General features: G+C 38.3%; 1 protein-coding gene across 8 annotated transcripts in view; it reads right to left on the minus strand.

Moving 5' to 3' along the window:
- The window catches only part of diaph2 (diaphanous-related formin 2), a 647336-nt gene that overhangs the window by 449102 nt on the left and 173573 nt on the right, over window positions 1-24661 (minus strand). For all 8 annotated transcript variants that reach the window (XM_057849926.1, XM_057849922.1, XM_057849923.1 and 5 more), the window contains one exon: window positions 9622-9761. Coding sequence is in view for 7 of the 8 variants with exons in the window: in XM_057849922.1 (XP_057705905.1) it covers window positions 9622-9761 (140 nt within the window). In the remaining variant the exon portion in view is untranslated. The remainder of the gene's footprint in view (window positions 1-9621; window positions 9762-24661) is intronic.

Raw genomic sequence — 24661 nt, forward strand, 5'->3', positions numbered from 1 at the left:
TGTGAATTTGGTCCGGCTGCAGTTCATTGGCAGCACGGAGCTGTGACACATGCAATACTATAACTCAGCCTGTAGCTGGTTTGAGAAAAGCATGGCTGTGATACATTGGAATTAATGTCAAAGTCACTTTCATTTTGTGATAACACACCGTTTAAGGTTACATTAACATAAAGGAACCAGAAGAAACAAAAGTGTGCCGTGATCCATGACAATCGAGCCCATTTTTATTAATTAAGAGGAGCAATGCTCCAAGCCCTGAAAATTACAAACTCTATTGTGCTTTCTAATGTGTGTAGTTGACTGGGACTCTTGGGATTTATTTGAAGACTAGACTCAAAAGTAAACTTAGAAACTACAGAATACAGCAGGGATCAGGAATATGTTTGACCATGACAACCAAAAAACTGAACATATATTTAAATGTGATTCCAGGAGAGCCACACAGTGGTTGTGTGTCTAATATTTATACACACCCTATATATGTAGTCTACAGTGGTAAGAAAAAGTATCTGAACTTTTTGGGAATTTCTCACATTTCTGCATATAATCGCCATCAAATGTGATCTGAAGTTAGTCCTAACTCACACAGATGGAAAAACTGTCTGTTTAACTAAAACAACCCAAACGTTTTATAGGTTTTCATATTTTACTGAGGATAGTATGCAAATAATGACAAAAGGGGAAAACTAAGTAAGTGAACCTTCACTTTTAATATTTTGAGGCCCCCCTATGGCAGCAATAACTTCAACCAGACGCTTCCTGTAGCTGCAGATCAGTCTGGCCCATTATTCGCTACAAAACTGCTGTAGTTCAGTCAGATTCCTGGGGTGTGTGGTATGAATCGCTATCTTTAAGTCATGCCACAGCATTTTAATGGGGTTCAAGTCTGGACTTTGACTTGGCCACTCCAGAACGTGTATTTTTTTTCTTCTGAAACCATTCTGAAGTTGATTTACCTCTGTGTTTTGGATCATTCTCTTGTTGCAGCATCCATCCTCTTTTTTTTTTAATTTTATTTTATCTTCAACTGTCTGACAGACAGCCTCAGGTTTTCCTAAAAAAACATCTCGATAAACTTTTGTATTCATTCTTCCAATAATGATTGCAAGTTGGCCAGGCCCTGAGGCAGAAAAGCATGATGCTATCTCCACCATGCTTCACGGTGGGGATGAGGTGTTGATGTTGGTGACCTGTTACATTGTTCCTCCACAAAAGGCGTTGTGTGTTAATGCCAAACACAACTTCGGTTTCATCAGTTCACAAAATATTTTGCCAAAACTGTGTAGTGTCCAAGTGCCCTTTTGAGAACATTAAACGAGCAACAATGTTTTTTTTGGACATCAGTCGCTTCCTTCGTGGAGTCCGCTCATGAACACCATTCTTGGCCATGGTCTTACATATAGTTGATGTCTGCATAGAGTTATTGGACTGTGCCAGTGATTTATGGAAGTCTTTAGTAGACACTCTTGGGTTATTTTTTACCTCTCTGAGTATTATGCGCTGAACTCTTGGCATCATGGTTGGCGGATGCCCACTCCTTGGGAGAGAAGCAAAAGTGCCATACTCTCCCCATTTGTAGACAATTTCTCTGACTGTCGATTGATGAACATCCAGACTTTTAGAGATAGTTTTGTATCCTTTCCCATCTTTATACAAATCAACAATCCTTGATCGCAGGTCTTCAGACAGCTGTTTTGACTGAGCCATGATGCACATCAGACAATGCTTCTCATCAAGACAATTCTTACTAGGTGTGTGTTTTATAGTGGGCAGGGAAGCTTTAAACCACTAATCAGTGATTGGGCATGCACCTGACTTAAATTGTTTGGCAAAAATTGGATTCAATTCCTCTTGATGTCTCCTAAGGCAGAGGCTTTTCTTACTTATTTTTCCACCATCTGTCTGTTTGCATGCTATCCTAAAATATGAAAACCTACTGGACTGTCTCAGAAAATTAGAATACACAATATTCTAATTTTTCCTGACTGTCTCAGGAAATTAGAATATTGTGTATTCTAATTTCCTGAGACAGTCCTGTATATATACACAGGACTGTCTCAAAAAATTAGAATATTGTGTATTCTAATTTCCTGAGACAGTCCAGTATGTATAAATGTTTGGGTGGTTTTGGTTATAGCAGAGAAGTTTTTACATCTGTGGGATTTTGACAAACTTCAGATCACATTTGATGGTGATTTTATACAGGAATGTGAGAAATTTTAAAATGTTCAGATACTTTTTCATACCACTTCTGTTGCCACCTTTTCCAAGTACATTTTTAAGCACTTTTTTTTCGAGAACACATTTTAACGCAGCACGAGCGAGAGTGAGTAAGAAACTTGGGGGAAAAAAATTTGTAAGCCTAACGTTACTTGGGATGACGGCAACCAGGTAGACATGTGCATAACAGTGGTCTGTTATTGTTCTGAACTACAGTTCCACACAAAAGTACATTTAGATCTCATTTAGCTTAGGAACTGGAGGTGTGACTCGTGTGAGACCCATTTGTGAGTGTCCTGAACTTCCAAGAAAGAGCATTTATCAAGGTTTCATCGGCTGTAGTGTGATATCCGCCGAACAGAATGACACAAAGATTCCAGCACCTCTGCTAGAATGTGTTTACCACAAAATACTCACTGCTATTGGGAACGCACCCATCCAAGGGGTTTCAGTATCTCCACCATTCAGGCCAAATTTCTCAAGCCTCATGGGTCGTAGAAAATTTTGGAAGATTAATTAACTGATTGATTAATAAGATTGGTGATTAAATGGGAAATAATGAAATAATATAATTGTAATTACAAAAAAATAAAATAAATAATTGTATACATGTGTATTATCCAACCTTTCGTTTTTTTCGGCAAAGTGTTTCCAATATTCGATTTTCGGTTTCGGCCAGGAATTTTGCTGTAGTAAATCACAAATACATATATATAATGATTTTAATTGGCACGAACATGAGTAGTTATATGAAATACCAATTTCCCTGTGGGGATATTTTCATCAGGAACAATCTTTCACACTCCTTCAAGAACCCCACAGACCTGGCTATCCACAAGAGGTGAGCCCTTTATAAGCACCATGCCCTTACATGCTCACGGGTCATTACAAAACACCCACAGGAAAAGTCCATTCTCACTTACAGTGCATCAACTCAGCAGCAGCTGGCCTTTCCGAGTGGGAACAATAACTTAAATACCCCAAGAGGAAAGAGACCTGAGAGTTTTCACTACACTCTCCTGCCGACATTTGTGGGGGTTAATTAGGTTATCACAATAGACTAGCGTATATTGAATGTAAGACTGTGAATCTTTGGCATGAGACCAATTTGATATGTATGTAACTAGATACAAGGATTACAATCGGATACAAAAATTATAGCTTTAAAGCCATAGCACTTCCATTATGATTTGGTTCAGCTTGGAAGTGATGTGATTCGATACGATATAGGGGAAAAAATGTGATACAATTTAACACCACATGAAAGAATCCATTTTTTCTTTTTTTAATGACATTTTTTAACTGTTTCCTAACAGGTAAAAGACTTGTTAATTTTTATTCCTGGTCCTGTAAGAAAAAAAATGAATTTCGAGTGTAGAATTACATTGACATCAAAAAAAAAAAAAAAAAAAAAAAAAAAAAAAAGGAAATAAGATTTGCATGTTTTATCTATTCATTATTATTATTATTATTATTATTATTATTATTATTATTTTCTTTTTTTTTTTTTTTATGAGATCGGAATATTTAAGAAATAAAATACCGTGGTACCTCGACATACGATGACTTCGACACACGATATTTTCGACATCTGACGTAAAATTTGACTCGCCATTTGTTTCTACGTCCAACATCATGCTCGAAATACAATGATTTATGTAGAGCTGTCCCGACTAGTCGACGTTGTCGACGTCATCGATGACGTAAATGTGTCGACGGGCAAAACATATCGTCGACGGGTAACGACAGGTTGAAAAAAAATTACACGCGGATAAAGTTACAATAAAGCAAAATAGAATGGCGGGTGCTTGCGATGCAAGCGGTTGTTACTGGTACCCCCAAGGGGGCCGCTGTTATTTCAATGTGACAGGCATTGTCAGATTGAGCAAAGAGGAAGAAAGTGGGCGAGCGAGAGAGAGGGAGCGAGATCGGTGAGTTGGGAAAGTGTACGTTTAGCGCGGAGTTCAGTGGCTGCATTTCCCACGTTTTTGTTTTGGTCAATAAAAGTATTCATAGAGAGCGATCCGACGCCTCTCGGTGTTTTTATGCACGCCGCCGCCTTCCTGAGGAGGAAATCGGACGAACCGACGACAATGACCCAAGTGAAACACCGGTTCACTCCTCACTACGGCGAGGAGTTGAAAACACCGCCAATTACCAAAAAAGGCAGAATTGGTGACACATGAAAGTGGCATAAAGCCAAAAAAGCAGACCAGAATAGCCAGAGCCTGGAATTATTTCAAGGAAAATATAGAGGGTGCCACTGTGAGTACTCTTTGCTAAGCTGAGCTCGCATACCACGGTAGCACGTCGGCTATGAACGAACACTTGAAGTGCCGTCACCCAAGTATAATTTTCAAGGACAACAAGAAACAACAAGTTATAGACCCTTCCCACGTGACGTCACAACTCCGCTCTCCTGAATGGTACCGCCCAATTGTCCGTCAAAACATAGTGTTAACCTGTTACGGCTACGTACATTCCTCCTATTTACGGCGTGTTTTTCTGCTCCTTAACATTAATAATCAAAATGGTGAAGGCGTGTGTGGCTGTTGGTTGCACTAACAGAGAAGATGGAAGGAGAGACTTGAAGTTTTACCGTATTCCGAGGGATCCAAAGAGGAGAGCGAAATGGACGGCTGCAATTCGACGTGAAAACTGGGCACCAAAAAGTCACCACAGACTATGTAGTAGTCATTTTATATCCGGTAAGATGCATTTAAGATATACTTAGAGGGTTTTGGGCTGACAAATAACCACAATTAAGATCATTGCTAGGCTAATCGCCGACAACATACACGTATGTATGTAGTGAGAGTGCTATCGCTAAACCATATAAACATTAAAAGCCTTAACTCCATTGACAAACGACATGAAATACATTAGACTTGACAGTGGATGTTAGCAATAACAAAAGATTTTGAATTGAAAATTTCGTAACTCACCTTTCCAAGCACAAGATAGATTCCTGCCGAATTTTCGTGGACGAGGACCTGTTTCACCCAACCAGCAACGAAGTATTTATAAGCCTCCAAGCTCTTGAAGTTTTTCAAATTTTCGTGAGAATAGGCTGATTTTGTGTGGACAAGATAATTGTAAATATCAGCGTAGCAGATGTCAGGCAGACAGGGCGAAGACAGTGGGTCGAAAAACATCGATTTGGGCATCAAATATGGATCTGGCGACTGTATAGAACAAAGCTTTTCCACATAACGCCTTTTATGCAACACATCCAGTGAGTTTACGGCATCAGAAAGCACCGGGTCTTCCATGAAATGCATTTTAAATTCCTCGATCAATTGAAACCAATGCTAATACAGAGACAAAATGACGGACAAGTGGGCGGAACCATACAGCGAGCACGTGGTTTTGTGACGTCGGTGGGTAGGGTCTATATATATATATATATATACATATATATATGGAAACAACACTGGGCCTGCTTACTCTTATCCGTGACTGCACTAATGTTAGTTACTTTATATTATAAAGTATCATTGTGTATACACATATAGTAGTATACTATAAAATTTATACTATTTATTTAATTTTTGTTACTGTGAGAGTGTGAGTATGTGTGCCTCTCATTCAAAATAATTGTGGTAATAGTTCAGTGTGCCCTCTACTTTATCTATTTTCAGGTTAAAACAAACAAAAGTTGAACAGTTTTTCTCCTCCCCCAAAAATGCGGAATGCACACCAGAAAAAGCATCTGAACTCACACAAAGTATTCTGAAAATGGTTGTCCGGGACATTGCAATTCATTTTAACATTTAGAACAATATAGACAATGACATACCACAAAAAGAGTAAGAATTGTTTTGGCTCCTGTTAAAGAGATGTAGTCTCAGTGTTTCCGATTACATTTTTTTTGCACTAGTTCATGCCAGCAGCATTTGACCTCATTGTTTGCTATTTATTATTGACATTTTTTTATTTATTTATATGCTAATAAAGAATTTAGGTGTTCCAAAATGTTTTTTGTGAATTAATAAGCTTCAACAGAAATTTCATTATAAAGTAATAAAAAAAAAAAAATAAATAAATAAATAAATTATTAGATTAGTCGACTAATCGTAAAAATAGTTGGCGGACTAATCGGGAGGAAATTAGTCGTTTGGGACAGACCTAGATTTATGACAGCGCCTTAGTTTCTTTGTTTTCGCGGAAGACGGGCGGACGGCGGATTTTCTTGTGAAATATACATGGGTTCCAACAATGTTAGTGCTGGTGGTGGAAAAAGGTGAGGCTTACCATTGAAATGAAGATGGAAATGATAGAAAAATATGAGCGTGGTGTTAGTGCCCGTGAACTGGCTTGACAATACAGCCATAGACGGTCTATGATCTCTGCGGTCCTCCTCCGTTCGCCAGTCTTTATAAGTTAAGGTGACATTTATTATCATTGTAACATCGCCAAAGAAATCGCCAGCTTCGTCAGGTTTTTAATCATTTATTTCAGATCTTTTGCAACACAACTTGCCTATTGTCAGCTGCAGCTGAACCCTACAACAGAACATGAAAAGTGAAAGTAAAAAGTCCTCTCTCACTCTGACACGTCAGCCAAGCGGTGCGTTCAGGAACACCACATTAAAATACATATGTCACATTAGACCCTGATTCGTTTCATTATAACAGGTATTATTATTACTATTATTATTAAATTATTATTCCGATGTTTATTCATAATTTATTTGTTTTGCGCTATGTAATTGCTATTAGCAATAGTACCAGCATTATTTATTAAGGATTTAGTGTTTGGTTTTCGGGCTGTGGAACGGATTAATGGAATTATAATGTATTCTTATGAGAAAATCTTGCTTGACATACGACCATTTCAACTTACAAACAAGGTCCTGGAACGAATAACTTTGTATAACTTTGTATGTAGAGGTACCACTGTACAGTTAGCGTAATTTTCGGCCTATAAGCCGCTACTTTTTTCCCTCATTTTGAATCCTGCGGCTTATAGTCCAGTGCGGCTTATTTGTTGATTTATGTGGGTTAATAGGTAACACTTTATTTGACAGTGGTGTCATAAGACTACCATAAGACCATCATAGTTATGACATTACATTGTCATGGGCATTAATAAATGCTTATGACAGCAAATTATGTCATTAACTCCATTTATGTCCAGCTCGGATCTTTTACATCCATACAAAAGGGAGATCATTTGCCAGATGACACAAAATGACATCTCTCATGAACATTATTTAATGCTCATGGTAGTGTCATCTCATAATCATGATGGTGTTATGGCGGCACTGTCAAATAAAGTGTTAGCTAATACTATAAATAGCAATTAATGAAACTAAAACAGTAACTGAAGAAATAATTAGCACAGAAAATGGATTTTGAGTTATTATTTACATCTGTAGCGCGGCAATGGATGCTAGGAGGCATGTTGGATGACAACAGTGTTGACAGCAGGTGGCAGAAGAGGTTGACCGTCTACCCCAAGAGAACAATGATGACCAAATGAAGCTTCTTGAAGCAATGAAGCTTTGGAGCCAATTGGTTCAAAGCTTCATGGTGTTTCATTTGGTCTTATGACAGTCTTATGATGCCGCGCTCAAATAAAGTGTTGACAGTTGATATATTTTGGTATAAATATCCCATAATACAGAGAGGATAGATGCGGCTTATAGTCCAGTGAGGCTTATCTATGAACAAATGTTGTTTTTATGTCAAATTTGGTGGGTGGCGGCTTATAGTCAGGTGCGCCTTATAGTGCAAAAATTACGGTATATGGATCAAAAACACATAATTCAAGCCTAAATATGACCTTGTGCTTTGGCAGGTGGTGGAAAATGGGAAACCAATTCTGTGCAATATATTGGTCTAAATATTGCCTGGTTCTTTAAACAGAACACGTAAAAATGCAACATTACAACCTGATAATGCAAAATTTCAAACGTGTTAGTGATGTAGTTTTGGGTTGCCAAGAATTATCTTGAATATTATTTCCCCACTAGTGTGCAGAGGAGTAGCACGGTTGAAGAGTGGTTAGCATGTGTGCCTGCCAGTTCAAGGGTTCAATCCGAGGCTCCGGCCTTCCTGCGTGGAATTTGCATCTTCTACTCTGCGTAGGTTTTCTCAGAGTACTCCAGTTTTCACCCACATCCCCAAAACAAGAATGGTAGACTTGGTTGAACATTCCAAATTGTCCGTTTGTCTCTTTGTGCCTTGTGATTGGCTGGCTGGCAACCGTTTACATGGTGTGTCCCGCCTACTGCCCATAGTTGGCTGGAGAATAAGCGGCCCGAAAGATGAATGAACAATGTGCAGTTTTTCAGTAAGAAGTCAAGCATGCCAGCACAACAATCTCGGAAACATGCTGGGCAGCTTTAAAATGAAAGCCCAAGAAAAAAATTGTAACATGAAGCAGTATTTGGAAAGGCTTTTGTTTTGAAGTTGGTCCACAACTGCAGTTATGCAGCTACTTCCTCCTATTTCCTAACACCTGTTGTGTGAATGTGAGTACTCAAAGTGTTTCAAAAAGAAAAACAATGTGACGTGTTGGATTACTGATTCCAAGCCTCACGGTAACCGATGTACAGCCAACAATCAATGTTATGTGATTGATTGCTTGATTACTATGAGATGTATTGATTGAGAAATTTGTTATTGATAAGTTTGGATGTCTTGTTATAAACAGATATCGGTCAAATATTTTTTGGTCACAATTGCTATTGAAAGTGCATTATTCATTTTATTTGTACTAAAGAGCTCATTTTATTTGTATTAAATCAAGCTTCATAATAAAAGCGAGTCTAGTCTTTAATAACTACCACTCAAATACTTCCCATCTCAATTTATTGCTTGAGTAGGCAGGAATGGTAGCAGAAACACTGATAATGTATCATCATTAGTACCTGCAAGTCTTTGAAATGAGAGTAGAACACAAAAAGACATTTTAATTACATATGGTGAAGTGTAATTAATAGATGGCGTGGTTGTCTCATTAAAGCACATGGTTTTCAATGAGAACATATCACTGTAGGGTCTTTGTTCTTATTAATTCAACACAGCCTTAATGTTTATTGGTACAGTTGTTTGGATGGCTTAATGAAGCCTTTGGGAACACGGTGCCACAATCATGTTGTGATGTACCTCACTCAAGCCATTGACCATTTATTTCTCATCTGTCGCTCATTGATTCCCATTACTATGGCACCGTCTTAACAGTAGGTTGGTAAACAAGGCTGTTTGCATGCACTAGCCGGACCATAAAGAGGAACAAACTTCTTGTGGAAAAACTGAGGTATTTGTGGTGTCAACTTTAATTTAGCTGTTCTAATACCATAAAACTGCTAAATGTGGGTAAACAATAAATTCCAGTGCATCCATAAAATAACCATTGCAAATACTGGGATAAAATATAGCATGATGGACTAACCTGACTGGGTTACTGGTGAGAGAAACCCGGAGCGACTCTAGGCAGTTGAGCAGTTTTTCTTCCGCGATACCAGAACGAAGCTCGTGAACATATTCCTGGGACGAGAGAGTAGATTCGTGCTTGCTGTTCCTTAGTCCTCCCTGGAAGATAAAACAGAAATACTCACTGATGATGCTATAAAATAAAATCAACTATTTTACGCTGTTTGTTTGTGTAATTTGTCAGACGTTGTTATGTATAGCCTCTAGGGCTGAACGATATAGTAAAAAACTGACATTGCGACTTTTTGGGGGTTTGCCATATATTGTAATATTGAAACTAGAAGAATTTTTACCAGATGACTTGAATAGGTGTTTGGGAAGACTTTGGGAAGGTGGATCAGTAGGACCATGTCCTGATCCAATTACATGATCGGAAATCTGGCTGATCGCGCCATTTTTCAAAGGATTAGGTTTATAGTTTAAAAAATATATGTTTTTCTGATTCATGTTCGTGCAGCCCCTCACCCTCCCTCCTGCTAAGCAGTGCAACCAAGCTGTTTTTCTAGGTCACCAGTGCAGCTGGTGTTTGGTACTTAAAGTTAACTATGATTGACAGGTTTGTAGCTTTGATCTGGCGAGAAATGCCTCGCTAGCTCTACAATCAAAGGCAAAAATGTGTTAATCATTGTAAAGCTTGCTACACAGTCTAAAGTGTGCTTTGGCAACTCATTCATTGTGTGCAGAAACTCAAAATCAGGTGACTCGGACTTGGGTACAAAAATATGCGATCAAGACATCACTAGTATTCATATAATACAGTTTAATCCAGGCAAGATTGGTGTACATAAAATGGAATCAAGAAAACCATGTCTCTGCACAGTTGGTGCTTTTATGAAAAAAAACAGAAGTTTACATTAGAAAAAAAAAAATATATATATTTTTTTTTTTTTTTAAAGTCGTACGTCCTTCGCATGGGCACATTGCGATGCCGATGTTCAAACAATACATTGTGCAGCTACACAACATTTTCTTAAAAGCTACTGGCTGAACCAATCTATTCCATCCTAATTTTTCAGTCTGAATTTTGAACAGTACTGGCAAAAAGAAACTGCAGGCACATTTTACATCTGTGACAAGCTACCAAAGAAACTTGTTATTATTGCTAAATGACTGTTTCAAGTAACATTCAGGAGAGGGTTGAGTTATGGTACCACAGAGAGAAAAAAATGCCATTAGATATGCTTGGAACAAGACTGCTCAGCAAATCATGTGCACTCTGTTGATCCCCAAACTGCTGGTTTCCCAACAAAGTGAGCTGTGCTAATAGGCACTTGCAAGTGGTGCGATAGCTCATTTATTTGGGCTTAAGAGATATGTCTGCTGCTCTCCTGCAAAGCACATCGCTGTGTAGAAATCGCTTTTTTTGGTGGGAAGCCAAAACGAAATGTTGAAAACTGCAAAACATTATGTAAAATAGCCTTTTTACCGTCCATTTCAGTATTTTTTCACATGTGATCAGAATAGAATTCATAAGATACAGCCCTTAAAAGACAACTTCATCATCATCATTTGACAGACAGTAAACTAACTCAGTGTCAGTAAAAAAAAAAAAAAAAATCTGGCTGCAAAGGCAGACAAATAGTTTTTCTCGCTTGGTTGTCACCAAGGGAGAGGAAGAAAAAGTAGGTGTAGTCATTATGGGTTCCAAATCAATAAAAAGCAAACTAAACGTGCAGCACAGTGGCTCTCTGCAGGAAAGGGTCAGAGTACACTTTTTTACCTTGGGACTCGCAGTTTCTTTTATTGAGTGCAACAAACTCGAACAGGTTAAGTTGGCCCGAAAAGCTTTGTAGCAGGTAGAACACAAAAGCTGAATTCAAACTTCATCCAAATTGATATGTATAGTGCAGAAAATGTATTATGTGACAGTGAAGAAAACCTTGGGCACTCTGAATAGAATAGGCAAAATAATGTATTCCATCATTTGACAAATAGCAGTCAGGGACATTTATTTAATAATTACAATCTGTATCAACTGTCGATGAAGTGATGTATCTACTTGCACAAACAGCTATTTCAAATAACATGGAACATGAGTTTTAAGAAAAAAATAATATAAGGATTTTTATTCATAGGTAAAAACAAAAATCAAGAATTGAGGCAGGCTAGATGGGTACAAATTGGGATATGAACCCATCATCAATAGAGTGCTTGCAGTACTCCAAGGCAGTTTGTCCACATCATGTAGAATCAAAGAGAAATTGTATCAATTGCCTTTTGCTGCCTCAAAATAATTGAGGATTACGAGTAGCCTCACCCATTTTTGGGGAGTACTTTAAAAAAGGAGGTAGTATTTCATCATTATGTATTTATGTTTAATTGAAATAAAATTAATTGAAATTATATTAAAAGGATTTATGAAAACAGTTTTTTTGGGGGTGGTTATTGATGATCAGGTTAAGTGGAAGGCTCATATAAAACATATACAAAGTAAACTATCAAGAAGCATTTCAGTCTTGAGATGAGCAAAACATATTATTGACCATACATCACACCACATTCTTTACTGTTCTTTCATCCTGCCATATTTGCACTAGAGTGGTACCTCTACATACAAAGTTATTTCGTACCAGGACCTTGTTTGTAAGTTGAAATGGTCGGACGTCGAGCAGGATTTTCCCATAATAATACAGTGTATCACAAAAGTGAGTACACGCCTCGCATTTCTGCAGATATTTAAGTATATCTTGTCAAGTTGTCATGGGACAACACTGACAAAATGACACTATGACACAATGAAAAGTAGTCTTTGTGCAGCTTATATAATAGAGTTAATTTGTTTTCCTCTCAAAATATAGCCATTCATATCTAAACCCCTGGCAGCAAAAGTGATTACACCCCTTTGAAAAAATGTACATCCCGAAATGACCAAATTGAGAACTGCTTGTCATTTTCCCTCCAAAATGTCATGTGACTCATTACAGGAGTTCTGTCAGCATTGCTGCAGAGATTGAAGAGGTGGGGGTTCAGCGTGTAAGTGCTCAGACCGTATGCCGCACTCTACATCAAATTGGTGTGCATGGCTGTCACCCCAGGAGGAAGCCTCTTCCGAAACCAGTACACAAGAAAGCCCGCTAGTCTCATCAGACAATAGGACATGGTTCCAGTAATCCATGTGCTTTGTTGACATGTCTTCAGCAAACTGTTTGCGGGCTTTCTTGTGTACTGTCTTCAGAAGAGGCTTCCTCCTGGGGTGACAGTCATGCACACTAATTTGATGTAGAGTGCGGCGTATGGTCTGAGCACTAGCAGGCTGACCCCTCACCTATTCAACCTCTTCAGCAATGCTGATAGCACTCCTGTAACGAGTCACATGACATTTTGGGGGGAAAATGACTAGCAATACTCAATTTGGACATTTAGGGTTATACGTTTTTTCAAAGGGGTGTACTCACTTTTGTTGCCATGGGTTTAGATATTAATGGCTATATTTTAAGTTATTTTGAGGGGAAAATAAATTAACTCTATTATATAAGCTGCACACAGACTACTTTTCATTGTGTCAAAGTGACATTTTGTCAGTGTTGTCCCATGACAAGATATACTTAATTATATGCAGAAATGTAAGAGGTGTACTCACTTTTGTGGTACACTGTACATTATAATTCCATTAATTCGTTCCACTGCCCGAAAACCTACACTAAATCCTGAAAAAATACTGCTGGTACTATTACAAATAGCAATCATACAAAGCAAAACAAGTAAATTGTGAATAAAAATGGGAATAATAATATATCAGTAGTAATAATAATAATAATAATAATAATAATAACACCTGTAATAATGTAACGAATCGGGTTCTAATGTGGCGACTGATTTTGTGTGGTGTACCAGAACGCATCACTTTGCTGACTTGACAGAGTGAGATGAGACTTTTTACTTTCACTTTCACTCAGCTGTGGGGGACAGTCGTCGTGTTGTGTTGCATAAGTTAATGGAATAAATGACTAGAAACCTGACAAAGCTGGCGATTTCTTTGGCGATGTTACCACAATAATAATTGTAACCTTAACTTATGACGACTGAGGTCGGAGGAGGACCGTTGAGAGTAGACATTCTATGGCCATATTGTCGAGCCAGTTCACGGATACGCACAAGACGCTCATATTTTTCTATTTTTTCCAACTCCATTGCAATGGTAAGCATCACCTTTTTCCCCACCTGCACTAATATTGTTGGAACCAATGTTGATTGCTCTCACAAGAAAATCTTCCGTGCGTCCGGGGAAAACAAAGAAACTGTGCCACTCATAGATCGTCGTATTTCGAGCATGTCGTCGGATGTAGAAACAAATGACGAGTCAAATCTTACGTTGCATGTCGAAAAGATCGTGTGTCGAAGCAATCAGATGTTGAGGTACTACTGTACTGTTCATAGGTCTGAGGTAATACTTAGAAGTGTACAATAAATTCACTGTCCATATTACAGGACACAGTGAGAAGAATAGTACATAATGCTGGCAAGAGGAATCATACAAATGCCATATTCTTAAAATCCAGAACAATAAAACTCACAGACTTGGTTCATTTTCAAACAGCTTAGCTAATGCATAAGGCAATACGAAGGGCATTATATGTTATATACAGTGCTGCTCGAAAGTTTGTGAACCCCACAGCGATGGTCAGATTTTTTGTAAAAAAAACTAAAATAACCTTATTAAATGTTAAGTTATACCCAAATCCACAATACTGACATTCCAAATAATGGACTGAAACAAAAGAAATAGTTATATTGTCATTCTTTATTTAACAAAAGTGGTTGATTTAAGAAAAACTCAGATATCATGTGTGCAAAAGTATGTGAACCCCTTCAGTTAATAGGATATTGCGCCTCCTTTTGCAGAGATTACCTCAACCAAACGGTTTCTGTAGCGACAATCAGCCTCTCACATCTACTTTGGGGGATTTTTGCCCATTCTTCCTTGCAGAACGCAGTCAGTTGAGAGAGGTTTGATGGGCGTCTGGCATGAACTGCTCGCTTCAGGTCCCGCCACAGCATTTCAATGGGATTTAGGTCAGGACTTTGACTGGGCCAGTCCAGAACACGAATCTTCTTCTTTTTCAGCCATTCCTTGGTTGTATTGCTGGAATGCTTTGGATCATTATCATGTTGCATGATCCACCTTCTGCCAAGCTTTAACTTCAAAACAGATGGCGTCAGGTTATGTTCTAGGATTTGACAATATTCCTCAGAATTCATGATTCCCTGGACTATGTGGAGTTGTCCAGGTCCTGAGGATGAAAAGCAAGCCCAGATCTTGACATTCCCACCTCCATGCTTCACTGTTGGGAGAAGGTTCTTTTGGTGGTATGCAGTGTTGACTTTTCGCCAGACATGGCGGTTTTGGTTGTGACCAAACAGTTCAATTTTGCACCTACATCAGTTGATGAAAACTCTTTTTAATTTAGTCTCGACAACACAACTGTTAAAAAAACAAAAAAAAACTACTGAATTGATTGATTAGGAAATCAGGTTGAAATAATAGAAAATTCCAAAATGTTGAGGGGGTTCACAAACTTTCGAGCAGCACTGTATGTTTGAGGGGGAAGTTTCACTTACAGCATCACATTGTATGAGTGAAAAGTTTCGGTTTGTGGAGTGAGGCTATGAAACAAATTAGATGGGGAGCTAAAGAAATGTCCAAGCATGACCCACTTAAGGAAACACATGGTTTTCGAAGGGTATAAGGCAGAGGAAGGGATTTAATTATAGGGTGTTTTCACAAATCTATTATTAGCTCGTTCGTTTTTGTTTTGTGTGTATTTTTCATCTTATATAAATGCAGGGGTGAAAGGTCGCCAAATTGTTTTTTTTTATTATTATTATTATATTATTTTTATTTATTTAAAAAAAAAATCAAACCTCCTTATACCACTGAAATGCACAGCAGCTTTTACACATGCATTAGGCTACTGCATTACACTTAAGGCTGATTTATGCTTATGTGTGGTGGTGACGGCGGACCTACGCCGTTAACGCACCCCAATGTATTACCCTACGCCGTAGCCTGACATGCACCACCAAAAAATCATGACTACGCATCACATCAACGCTTGGCTGTTCCATTGTTCAGCACAACAACAACGCGGTTTTCAAACATTCGCAAAGGTCTTCTGTGTCACCTACGCTTCAACATTTGTATTAACAACATTTGTTGTTCAATATTGATTAGATATTTTAAATTGCTTTGTGTTTGTTTTCTTATTTTACCTATGTCCAAAATAAAGCATTCATTCATTGATTCATTCATTCATTGATTCATTCATTCATTGATTCATTCATGTTTATTTATTATTATTAAGTAGAGTTGTCAGGTAAACTGCTTTAGGTGAAGCGAGCAAGGTATAAAACACGCCAGTATCAATGTTCTCTCTAATTTTTCATGTGTCTTAGCAGACACAAAAGCTCCCTGAGCAAACTGAGGACCACTGTGAGCAACATCAAATGTGTACGCTGTGGCCACACACCAGTATAATGCCTGTTCAAAACCTTGGATCAAAGCATGTTACATGGCTTATTAAAAGAATGAAAATACAGCAGCAATTTGTATTAGTTTACTCTATCATAATTGATTTGCCCCACTTAAAATGAAAAAGACAAAAGTCTCATTGTACTATGTTATATGTGAGAGTCCTGCTATAACCATGGGAAGAGTCCTGGATTGGCCTGGAAAAGGTCCAATAGAGCATACTGTAGGTGAGTCAATAAATAAAGTATAATGAACAACCACAATGGGAGAATATCAAACTCCCACATTAAAACTGTTCAGACAATAAGGACACTCAAGATTCTCCTTGTCTAAGCAGCTATACAGGACAGGTTAAAAAACAAACAAAACAAAATAAAATCTCACTCAGTTTCACTGCTTCTACTTGCACATAGTGTACTCTGACAGCCATTCGATCTTAAAAGAACCGGATTTCAGTTTTACTTTAGCTTGATGAGTGTAGTATCAGTTCCCGTTCCTATTGCTATAAGGGGTTAGCATTTGCACCTAGACTCCGCTGCACTGTTGTTGGCTAGCTAACCTGCAACGCACTTATGGGCTGCGTAGCATAGGTGAAGTGAACTCTGTCACATTATTGGCTAGACACCTGTTGCTCATTGAGTTACATTGCAAAATAGTACAGAAAACAATTTTGTTGGTCTAATAACTAGATAATATCAGTTCAAAAATTAAAAATTATCTAATACTGTAGTGCTTGCAAAAATTGGCAGCGGAATGTTGCTTCCGTAAATCAGCACAGGACTCTAGCTCACTTTTCACTTTTTATTTTTCTCCGCACCCACCTAGGTCATGCACATCACAACTGTATCCAATCGTGGTGTAGTAACCCACCAATGGGAGTGTTGCCTTGCCGTATCGAACGTAGCAATAAGAGTGTCGCGTTGGCGTATGGAACGCACCAATAAGAGCCGACAGTAGTCCTAGTGACACAACAATGTTTCTGTTAATTTTTGTTTTTTTTTTTTTGTGCGCTGCATCGATTTTCTTGTGCGCCGAGTTTGTGCAAGCAGTGCGCGATTGTGCACGCGCACAGCTTAGAGGGAACATTGGCCAGTATCATAAGGTAATATAAAGTTTAACGTGTGTACAGCCCACATTAGGTCACCCTGCAGATTTGCAGTTGGATTTCAGCATATTACCACCATTTTTGGAGGAATTATAATGAATGTCCTAGCAGAAGTGTAAATGTTTTGTCCATAATAAAAAACGGGGTGCATGCAACCCTTGGAGTGGAAATAATTTCTGTTTTCAAAAGGCTTTTGTTACAAAAACTATGATGCTCAAGAACCTTTTGTCTTTACCACTTGTGACAGTTGATCTGAGTCTAGATCAGGGGTGGGCAAACTATTCCACAAAGGGCCGCAGTGGGTGCGGGTTTTTGTTGCAACCCATTAAGAGGACACCTTTTCATCAATCTGCTGTTTTACAAGTGCAATCAGTCGATTGCAGTCAGGTGCTTCTCATCTCTGCTGAAACCTCATTGGTTAAACTCTCTGTGCTGGGTCAGTTGGAACAAAGACCAGGACCCACTGCGGCCCTTGAGGACCGGTTTGCCCACCCCTGGTCTAGATCAACATTCTGTCTTCTTTGATGCAGCAAATTCTATGAAACTACAATATATAACCCGAGGATCCATTTTAAGAGACAAAAATCAATATCAAACCATTACTAACTAAATCCACGAAGAATAAAACATATTGATATCTTCCATTGATATTGCTTTGACATCGAATAGAAATTGATTCATACTTCCGCAGTAATATGTAAGACACTGAAAAGTTAACAATTCTCATCATTTTTTTACTCCTTTTTTTCATCTGCAAGGCCTTGGCTTCACCACAGGCTCTGTCTGACCTCTGGAAACAAATCACTGACAGTAAACTACCCTTTCATGACCCTGTCCCACATAAGAAGAGTCCTGGGACTATATCAGCACTGCCACTCGGGCGGCAGAAATACAATCCGAGCAGAAAGATGTTGGCTACTGGGAAAAAGAGTTGTGCCCTGAAGGCTAACGAAAAACGGTCAGCCAAAGCTTTAAACAAAGGAGACCCATGAGAGAAAGGTAAAGGGAGAACAGTCAGAAGGAGGCTAAGAGATAGAGTATGCAAGGTGAACAGATATACAAAGAATCATGAGAGTCTGAGTTCTAAACTAATGGACACATACACAAGCGCACACTGCCTTTTGACCAAAGCAGAGCGCCTCATCTCCTGTCGCTTATTGAATCCGCTATTTGTCGATAAGAGTATTTCCTGCCAAAGAAAATAGTGTGGGGAGCAATTACTTTAGGGAGCCTGTCAATTTCATTTTGGTGGGTTAGGGCAGGATTGAGACTCATTCTATCCTAGCACATAAAGGTCTCCCTTGTGTATGGCGCAGGGTGTGACAGAGAGCAGTGCTATCTCTTGAGGGCAGGGCAGGGAGACAACGCCAAAGCGACTGCACCTCAACATGTCATCTTCACCTGTAATGAGCCCATAACAAGCTGGCAACGCACTTGGTGCCCAGTGCTCGGCACACTTGGGCAGACTGATCGATGCATTATTCAGCTTCTCTGTCAGCTTGCTGGAAAAAAACAGATGGTGACAATGTGTCTGGCCTGGAAGCTGCTACAGTGGGCTTTCGCCTCGTCTATTCTTAACATTCTATCTCGCTTTGAAAAATATGCACTTGCGCTATTTCCTGACAACAACGTTTTACTCACAATATGTTTAGTCATTATTAAGCATACAATGAATTGTAATGGTCTCCAATACAGTATGAGGGCTTTAGAATGTTACAGATTTTTATTCATTTCATAAGATATGAAGGAAATAGAACATATGTAACATTAAAACAAGTGTATGTTGGTGAGCGGGAGATAGCTTGTTTAGTCTAAATCTGACACGCTGTCAACGCTGTACTGTGCTTGGACCCTACGCCATAGCCTTGAGTGTGCCTCCCAAAAATCCTGCACTGCAAAAACACACCTCCTAAAAACTACTTAAAATTCCCCTGTTTTCAACATAAATCTATAGAAATAAGTAGAATAATCTGCCAGTGCCTAAAGTAAATATTATGTTCTTAGATTTCTTGAAATGAGAAAAATAGCTAGATGAAAATAAGATTAAGAGACTTATTTTAGGCAATAAATTTGGATATTTAATCTTAAAGGGAACCTCAGACTTAAAGACTTGTTGGGTCTTGTAACCCACAATTGTTCTCTTTTACTAAAATATGTTATTAGAAACACAATAAATATTGCCAATGATTTAAAAATCTATAATATTTAATTTTATGGACGCTCAGGGTGATCACGTAGACTGCCACTGCCACTCGACGAATACTAACTGGTTACTGCAATTCATTCTACTCGGCGAGACGTCCAACACATGCGCTCATCAGTTAAAAGTGGCGAGTACTTAATATTCGTGTTTTTCTTAAGTCTTTTATTACCTTTTCATTGACGCAAAATACTTTTTGTATGTGTTTCTATCTCATACCTTTAAGCATTGTATTTTCTTGTCGCTGCTTTAAACCAGATTGTTGATCTGTTGACCACATTAGTCACATAGCATATTTAAACCACCCTTATTTGATATTACTACGTCTAAGTATTTTCTTAAGACTTTAGTATGTTCTGTCTGTATGCATCTAAACAAAACAAGCTGAAAGTGCACGGTAGTACTTTGGGTGTCAAATTTGCCTCTTGTACGAAGTTTCGCCGGTGTAGCACATTTTGGCAGAATACTGATTTTTTTTTTCCCTACTCTAGTTTTATCCCATCTTTCCTGTTGATTTTGCTTTTGCTGCTTATTTTGTGAAATATCGACAATGCTGTCATACTAATTAATGTTCCTCTCGGGTTCAAATTGAAAGGGCTGAACAGATGACATGTTTATGTCGCAAGAGTCATACTCTGGAAGCCCGGCAGCGTAACCATGTGACGTCACCGCCCTGCGACGTCAACAACAACAAATTTTACAAATTGTATAAAAATGAAAACATTGAGAAGGATTTCAATATCAAATTATTTTAACTCATAATATGTTATCTTTTAAAAATACGAGTCTTTCTATCCGTGAATCCCTTTAAAAAAAGATTGGTTGTCAGAAAAGTTCTTAGTTCAAGAATAGATTTTGTTCAAAATATTATTAGACAGCATTTTTTTCTTAATTTAAAGTATATGAAATTTTTTCACTTGTATGGGCTGTGACGCGTTGCTACGCGAACGGCAAGGACTGTGATTGGTCAACAGAAAACATCACTGCTCTTTATTTTCATGGTATGCTATGTCCTTGCTGGTGTGATTTTAAAGGTTGAATTTGGCGAAGAAGCTCGTCAATGCTACCAGCTGACATCCGAAAATGTCTATAGTTCATCCCTTAATCCATGCCCCTCAGTGGGTGAACAAGTGTGGCAAATTCACCCATTCTCTGCCTAGGCTGGTTCAGTGGTCGGACAGACCACCTCCACAAACGTTTTCTCCATCACCTACATTTCAACATTTGGAGTAAAAAAAAAAATGTTTCTATTTCAATGAGCTCCAGCTCGAAAATGTCTGCTCTTTCTCTGACATTAAACCAAAGAGTGCTATGTGAAGCCCAGCAAAAGCCCACGAAACCACACAAAGATAAGGATACACTCCCTCTAGCTACTGGGCAGCACACTACAGCGCAATGCCTCAATTCTACGCAGAGCTTCAAATGCTTATTGACAGCATAGGGTCGGCTTAATAACTACGCTGTAATTACACCCAACGCAGAAGCATTAACCATGGATAAAGCACAAGAATTTAAGAACTGCATTATCTGTGTACAGTGTATTATTTGGTTGTTCCAATGTATTTATTCCAGGAATATTGAAATTACCGTATTGGCCCGAATATAGGACGGTGTTTTTTGCATTGAAATAATAAAAAGAGGGGGTCATCTTATATTTGCGGTCTAGACATTATACCCATTCACGACGCTAGATGGCGCCAGATATCATTGAAGCGATGTTCTGTCATGACAGATCTCAACTACTCTCCCCATTCACGACGCTAGATGGTGCCAGATATCATTGAAGTGATGTTCTGTCATGACAGATCTCAGCTTCTCTCAAGTTTAACCAGTTTGCAATTTTTTATTGAAATGTTTTTCCTTATTCAGATTTTTTTACAGTTACATTTAGATTTCACTGAAATGGTTAATGCAGTTATTGCAATTTTGTTGTTTTATCACAATAGATTTGTTTATTTTATTTCAAAAACCAGAAGCCATTCATTCACGAATGTGATTGCACTTTAGTTTACATATTTAAATGTTCAGATATTAAGATTTGAATGAGGCAAAATAACATGTTTTTTCTCTCAAATATATTGTTATAATCATTTGTTTCAGATGTACTGTAATTATTTTCTGTATAAAAATTAATTTAGTCTTTTTTCAAACTTGAGTCTTGAAAAAGAGGGGGTTGTCTTATAATCAGGGCCGTCTTATATTCGGGCCAATACGGTAATACCACTGCGGCGATATACAGTAATAAATGCTACAATCAATTTGTCCAGTCATCAGTGTATTAATTTATTGTACCTATTTGCTTTTTCGGATCATTCTTTGCCCCTTGGTAACTGGCATGATTACATTGTGTAATTATTATAATTCAAAAGTGTCGTGGTTCTAAAATATAACATTGATTTTATCTGAGTTATTTGCGAAGACAACAATAAGACGATTGTTTACCTTTCTTTTTCAAAAAGATAATGTAGGTATGTACTTAGAAACCGATGACGGCCCAGGGAAAAATGACACAGTAAAACTCATACCTCACCATTTTCATTTCCATACTAATAAAAACCTTCCACCCAGCAGTACCTTTTGGTTGAGTATGGTATGCAATTTGTTATATTTCCTTTGTAAACGCTTCCAAAATATTCAACTCAAGCTTCCCTATCTTTGTGAATTTTAGTGTGGTAGATGTGTATAATGTAAATCTCATAGTTGTACATCAGAGTGCAACCTGTGCATTTTATTTTGATATAACCCAAATCTAACTGGAATAATTTCTAAACTTCCTCCATAATATTTGCAAACAAAATAAATAAATAGAACGGCACAGTATTTGTAAATGTTTAATGCTATTGAGTAATCTTGAATGTGGATGACTATGTTCATTTCCCACCTAATTGCAGGACCTTCAATATGACTATCCTGCATGTTAGTCCTGACTCGATTGATTGGAGAGCTCATTTATGACGAGGTGTCCGTCACCTGCTCAACCCACTGTGCCATTAAGGATGACACATAAAATATATATATATATAGCATGATAAAATAAATAACTAAATCAAATTCCAACACTTTCAATAATCCATTTTTATTGATCATTCCCTCATTGTTCAAGTCATAGCCTTGATGTTAAATAAATGAGCAATGTTTACATTTAGCACAGTCTCAAATTGGCTGAGCATTTGTGGCAGCAGTAGGAAAGGTCAACGGGAACACGGATCAGTTGAGATGGTGGCTGGCTGGACAATGACTTTTCCCAAGCTTTCCTACTTTAAAGGACAGAGACCTGCCACCAGAAGATAAGGCATTTCATCTCACCACCAGTGCACAGGGCTCCCAGCTCAGTGGGGGGATTTCCCAACAGACCATGCACCCAAGCCCTTCTTTCTCCAATCACTGCATTTTTTTCAACACTCTGTCATATCTGCCTGACAGTTTCTGACTCTGTCCACCGTGAGGTGTTTTTGAACCCTGGGTGACAGTGGTCTATCTAAATTTACCAGCAGCTCTTTCTTCCCTTTTCTTTTTTCCCTCAATATTTTGCCGTCTGAAAAATTGTCAGTGTGTTGCTGTGTTAAAGGAGGCTCACTGATAATGCCAATGCAATTAAAGTAACCAACATTTAGAAAATAATCAGGTTGGTAGTTACGTGACACCACCACCCGACTGAGTGGAAAGGGGGAAGAAAATACTAAATAGAAAACACTGAGATATGAGCCCAGAAACATTGCTGAAAGACTTTATAAGCAAATGTTTGTCTTTACAATTTGTTTATTGTGGTATTCTAGAGGTGTCGACAAGCACAAACCTAAAGATATTAGATATGTCCGTCGCGATTTATTTAAAGAAAAAAAGTGCTATGAGTGGCTTGTAAACACCAATCCCAGATGGGCAGGTGCATACATCTTCTATATTTGTTATATGTCAATCCCACAAGCTCCAGAGTGTAAACCAGAATGCTGAATTTGTTTTGTTAACATGAGATGAGAAATGTTTGCTCTCTGGTGTTTGTCTCAAATTTACTTGTCAGGAAAAAAAGGCTACTTTGAAGCAATTCCATTTAACTATATTCTTTCAGCCCACATAACCACAACCTGAAAGCCAAACAAAAGACAATTTATCTTTGTGAAACACGGCATTAAAAATAGAAAGCTCTGTCTTGATGAATATCGTGCTTTTTTAACAATCTCGCTTCATAACAATTTGTCAACTAAGCAATCATGGACTTTAATATAAAGATGTCGCTATTATTACCTTCAATAAACATGATAAACATGATTGATTTTACAAAATATCACCACTTTAAAAGTCCAAACATTGTGTGAAAAGTATCTTTGAAAATATTTCATTCCTGTGTATTGATTATTCATCCAGCTAGTTACGATCACAAGTGAGCTGGACCCTGCCTCGACTGACTTCCAGGTGAGGCATTGTGCATCCCAGATTAATTGCCAGCCAATTACACGGTACATACACTACAGCTATTCATACAGTGGTTTGAAAAAGTATCTGAACCTTTTGGAATTTCTCACATTTCTGCATAAAATCACCATCAAATGTGATCTGAGCTTTGTCAAAATCACACAGATTAAAAAACAGTGTCTGCTTTAACTAAAATCTCCCAAAATTTTATAGGTTTTCATATTTTAATGAGGATAGTATGCAAACAATGACAGACGGGGGGAAAAGATGTAAGTAAACCATCACATTTAATATTTTGTGGTCGCCCCTTTGGCAGCAAAAACTTCAACCAGGTGCTTCCTGTAGCTGCAGATCAGTCTGGCACAGTGATCAGGACTAATCTTGGCCAATTCTTCTCTACAAAACTGCAGTAGTTCAGTCAGATTCCTGGGATGTCTGGCACGAACCGCTGTCTTCAGGTCATGACACAGCATCTCAATGGGGTTCAAATCTGGACTTGGCCACTCCAGAACGTGTATTTTGTTCTTCTAAAACCATTCTGAAGTTGACTTACTTCTGTGTTTTGGATCATTGTCTTGCTGCAGCATCCATCCTCTTTTTAGCTTCAACTGTCTAGCAGACGCCGCTGGTTTTCCTGCAAAACATCCTGATAAACGTTTGAACTCATTCTTCCATTAATTATTGAAAGTTGTCCAGGCCCAAATCATGATGCTCCCGCCACCATGCTTCATGGTGGGGATGAGGTTTTGATGTTGGTGAGCCGTTCCATTTTTCGTCCACACATGTCATTGTGTGTTACTCCCAAACAATTCAAC

Source organism: Corythoichthys intestinalis, chromosome 11 (assembly GCF_030265065.1).
Source record: "Corythoichthys intestinalis isolate RoL2023-P3 chromosome 11, ASM3026506v1, whole genome shotgun sequence".
Taxonomy (NCBI): domain Eukaryota; kingdom Metazoa; phylum Chordata; class Actinopteri; order Syngnathiformes; family Syngnathidae; genus Corythoichthys; species Corythoichthys intestinalis.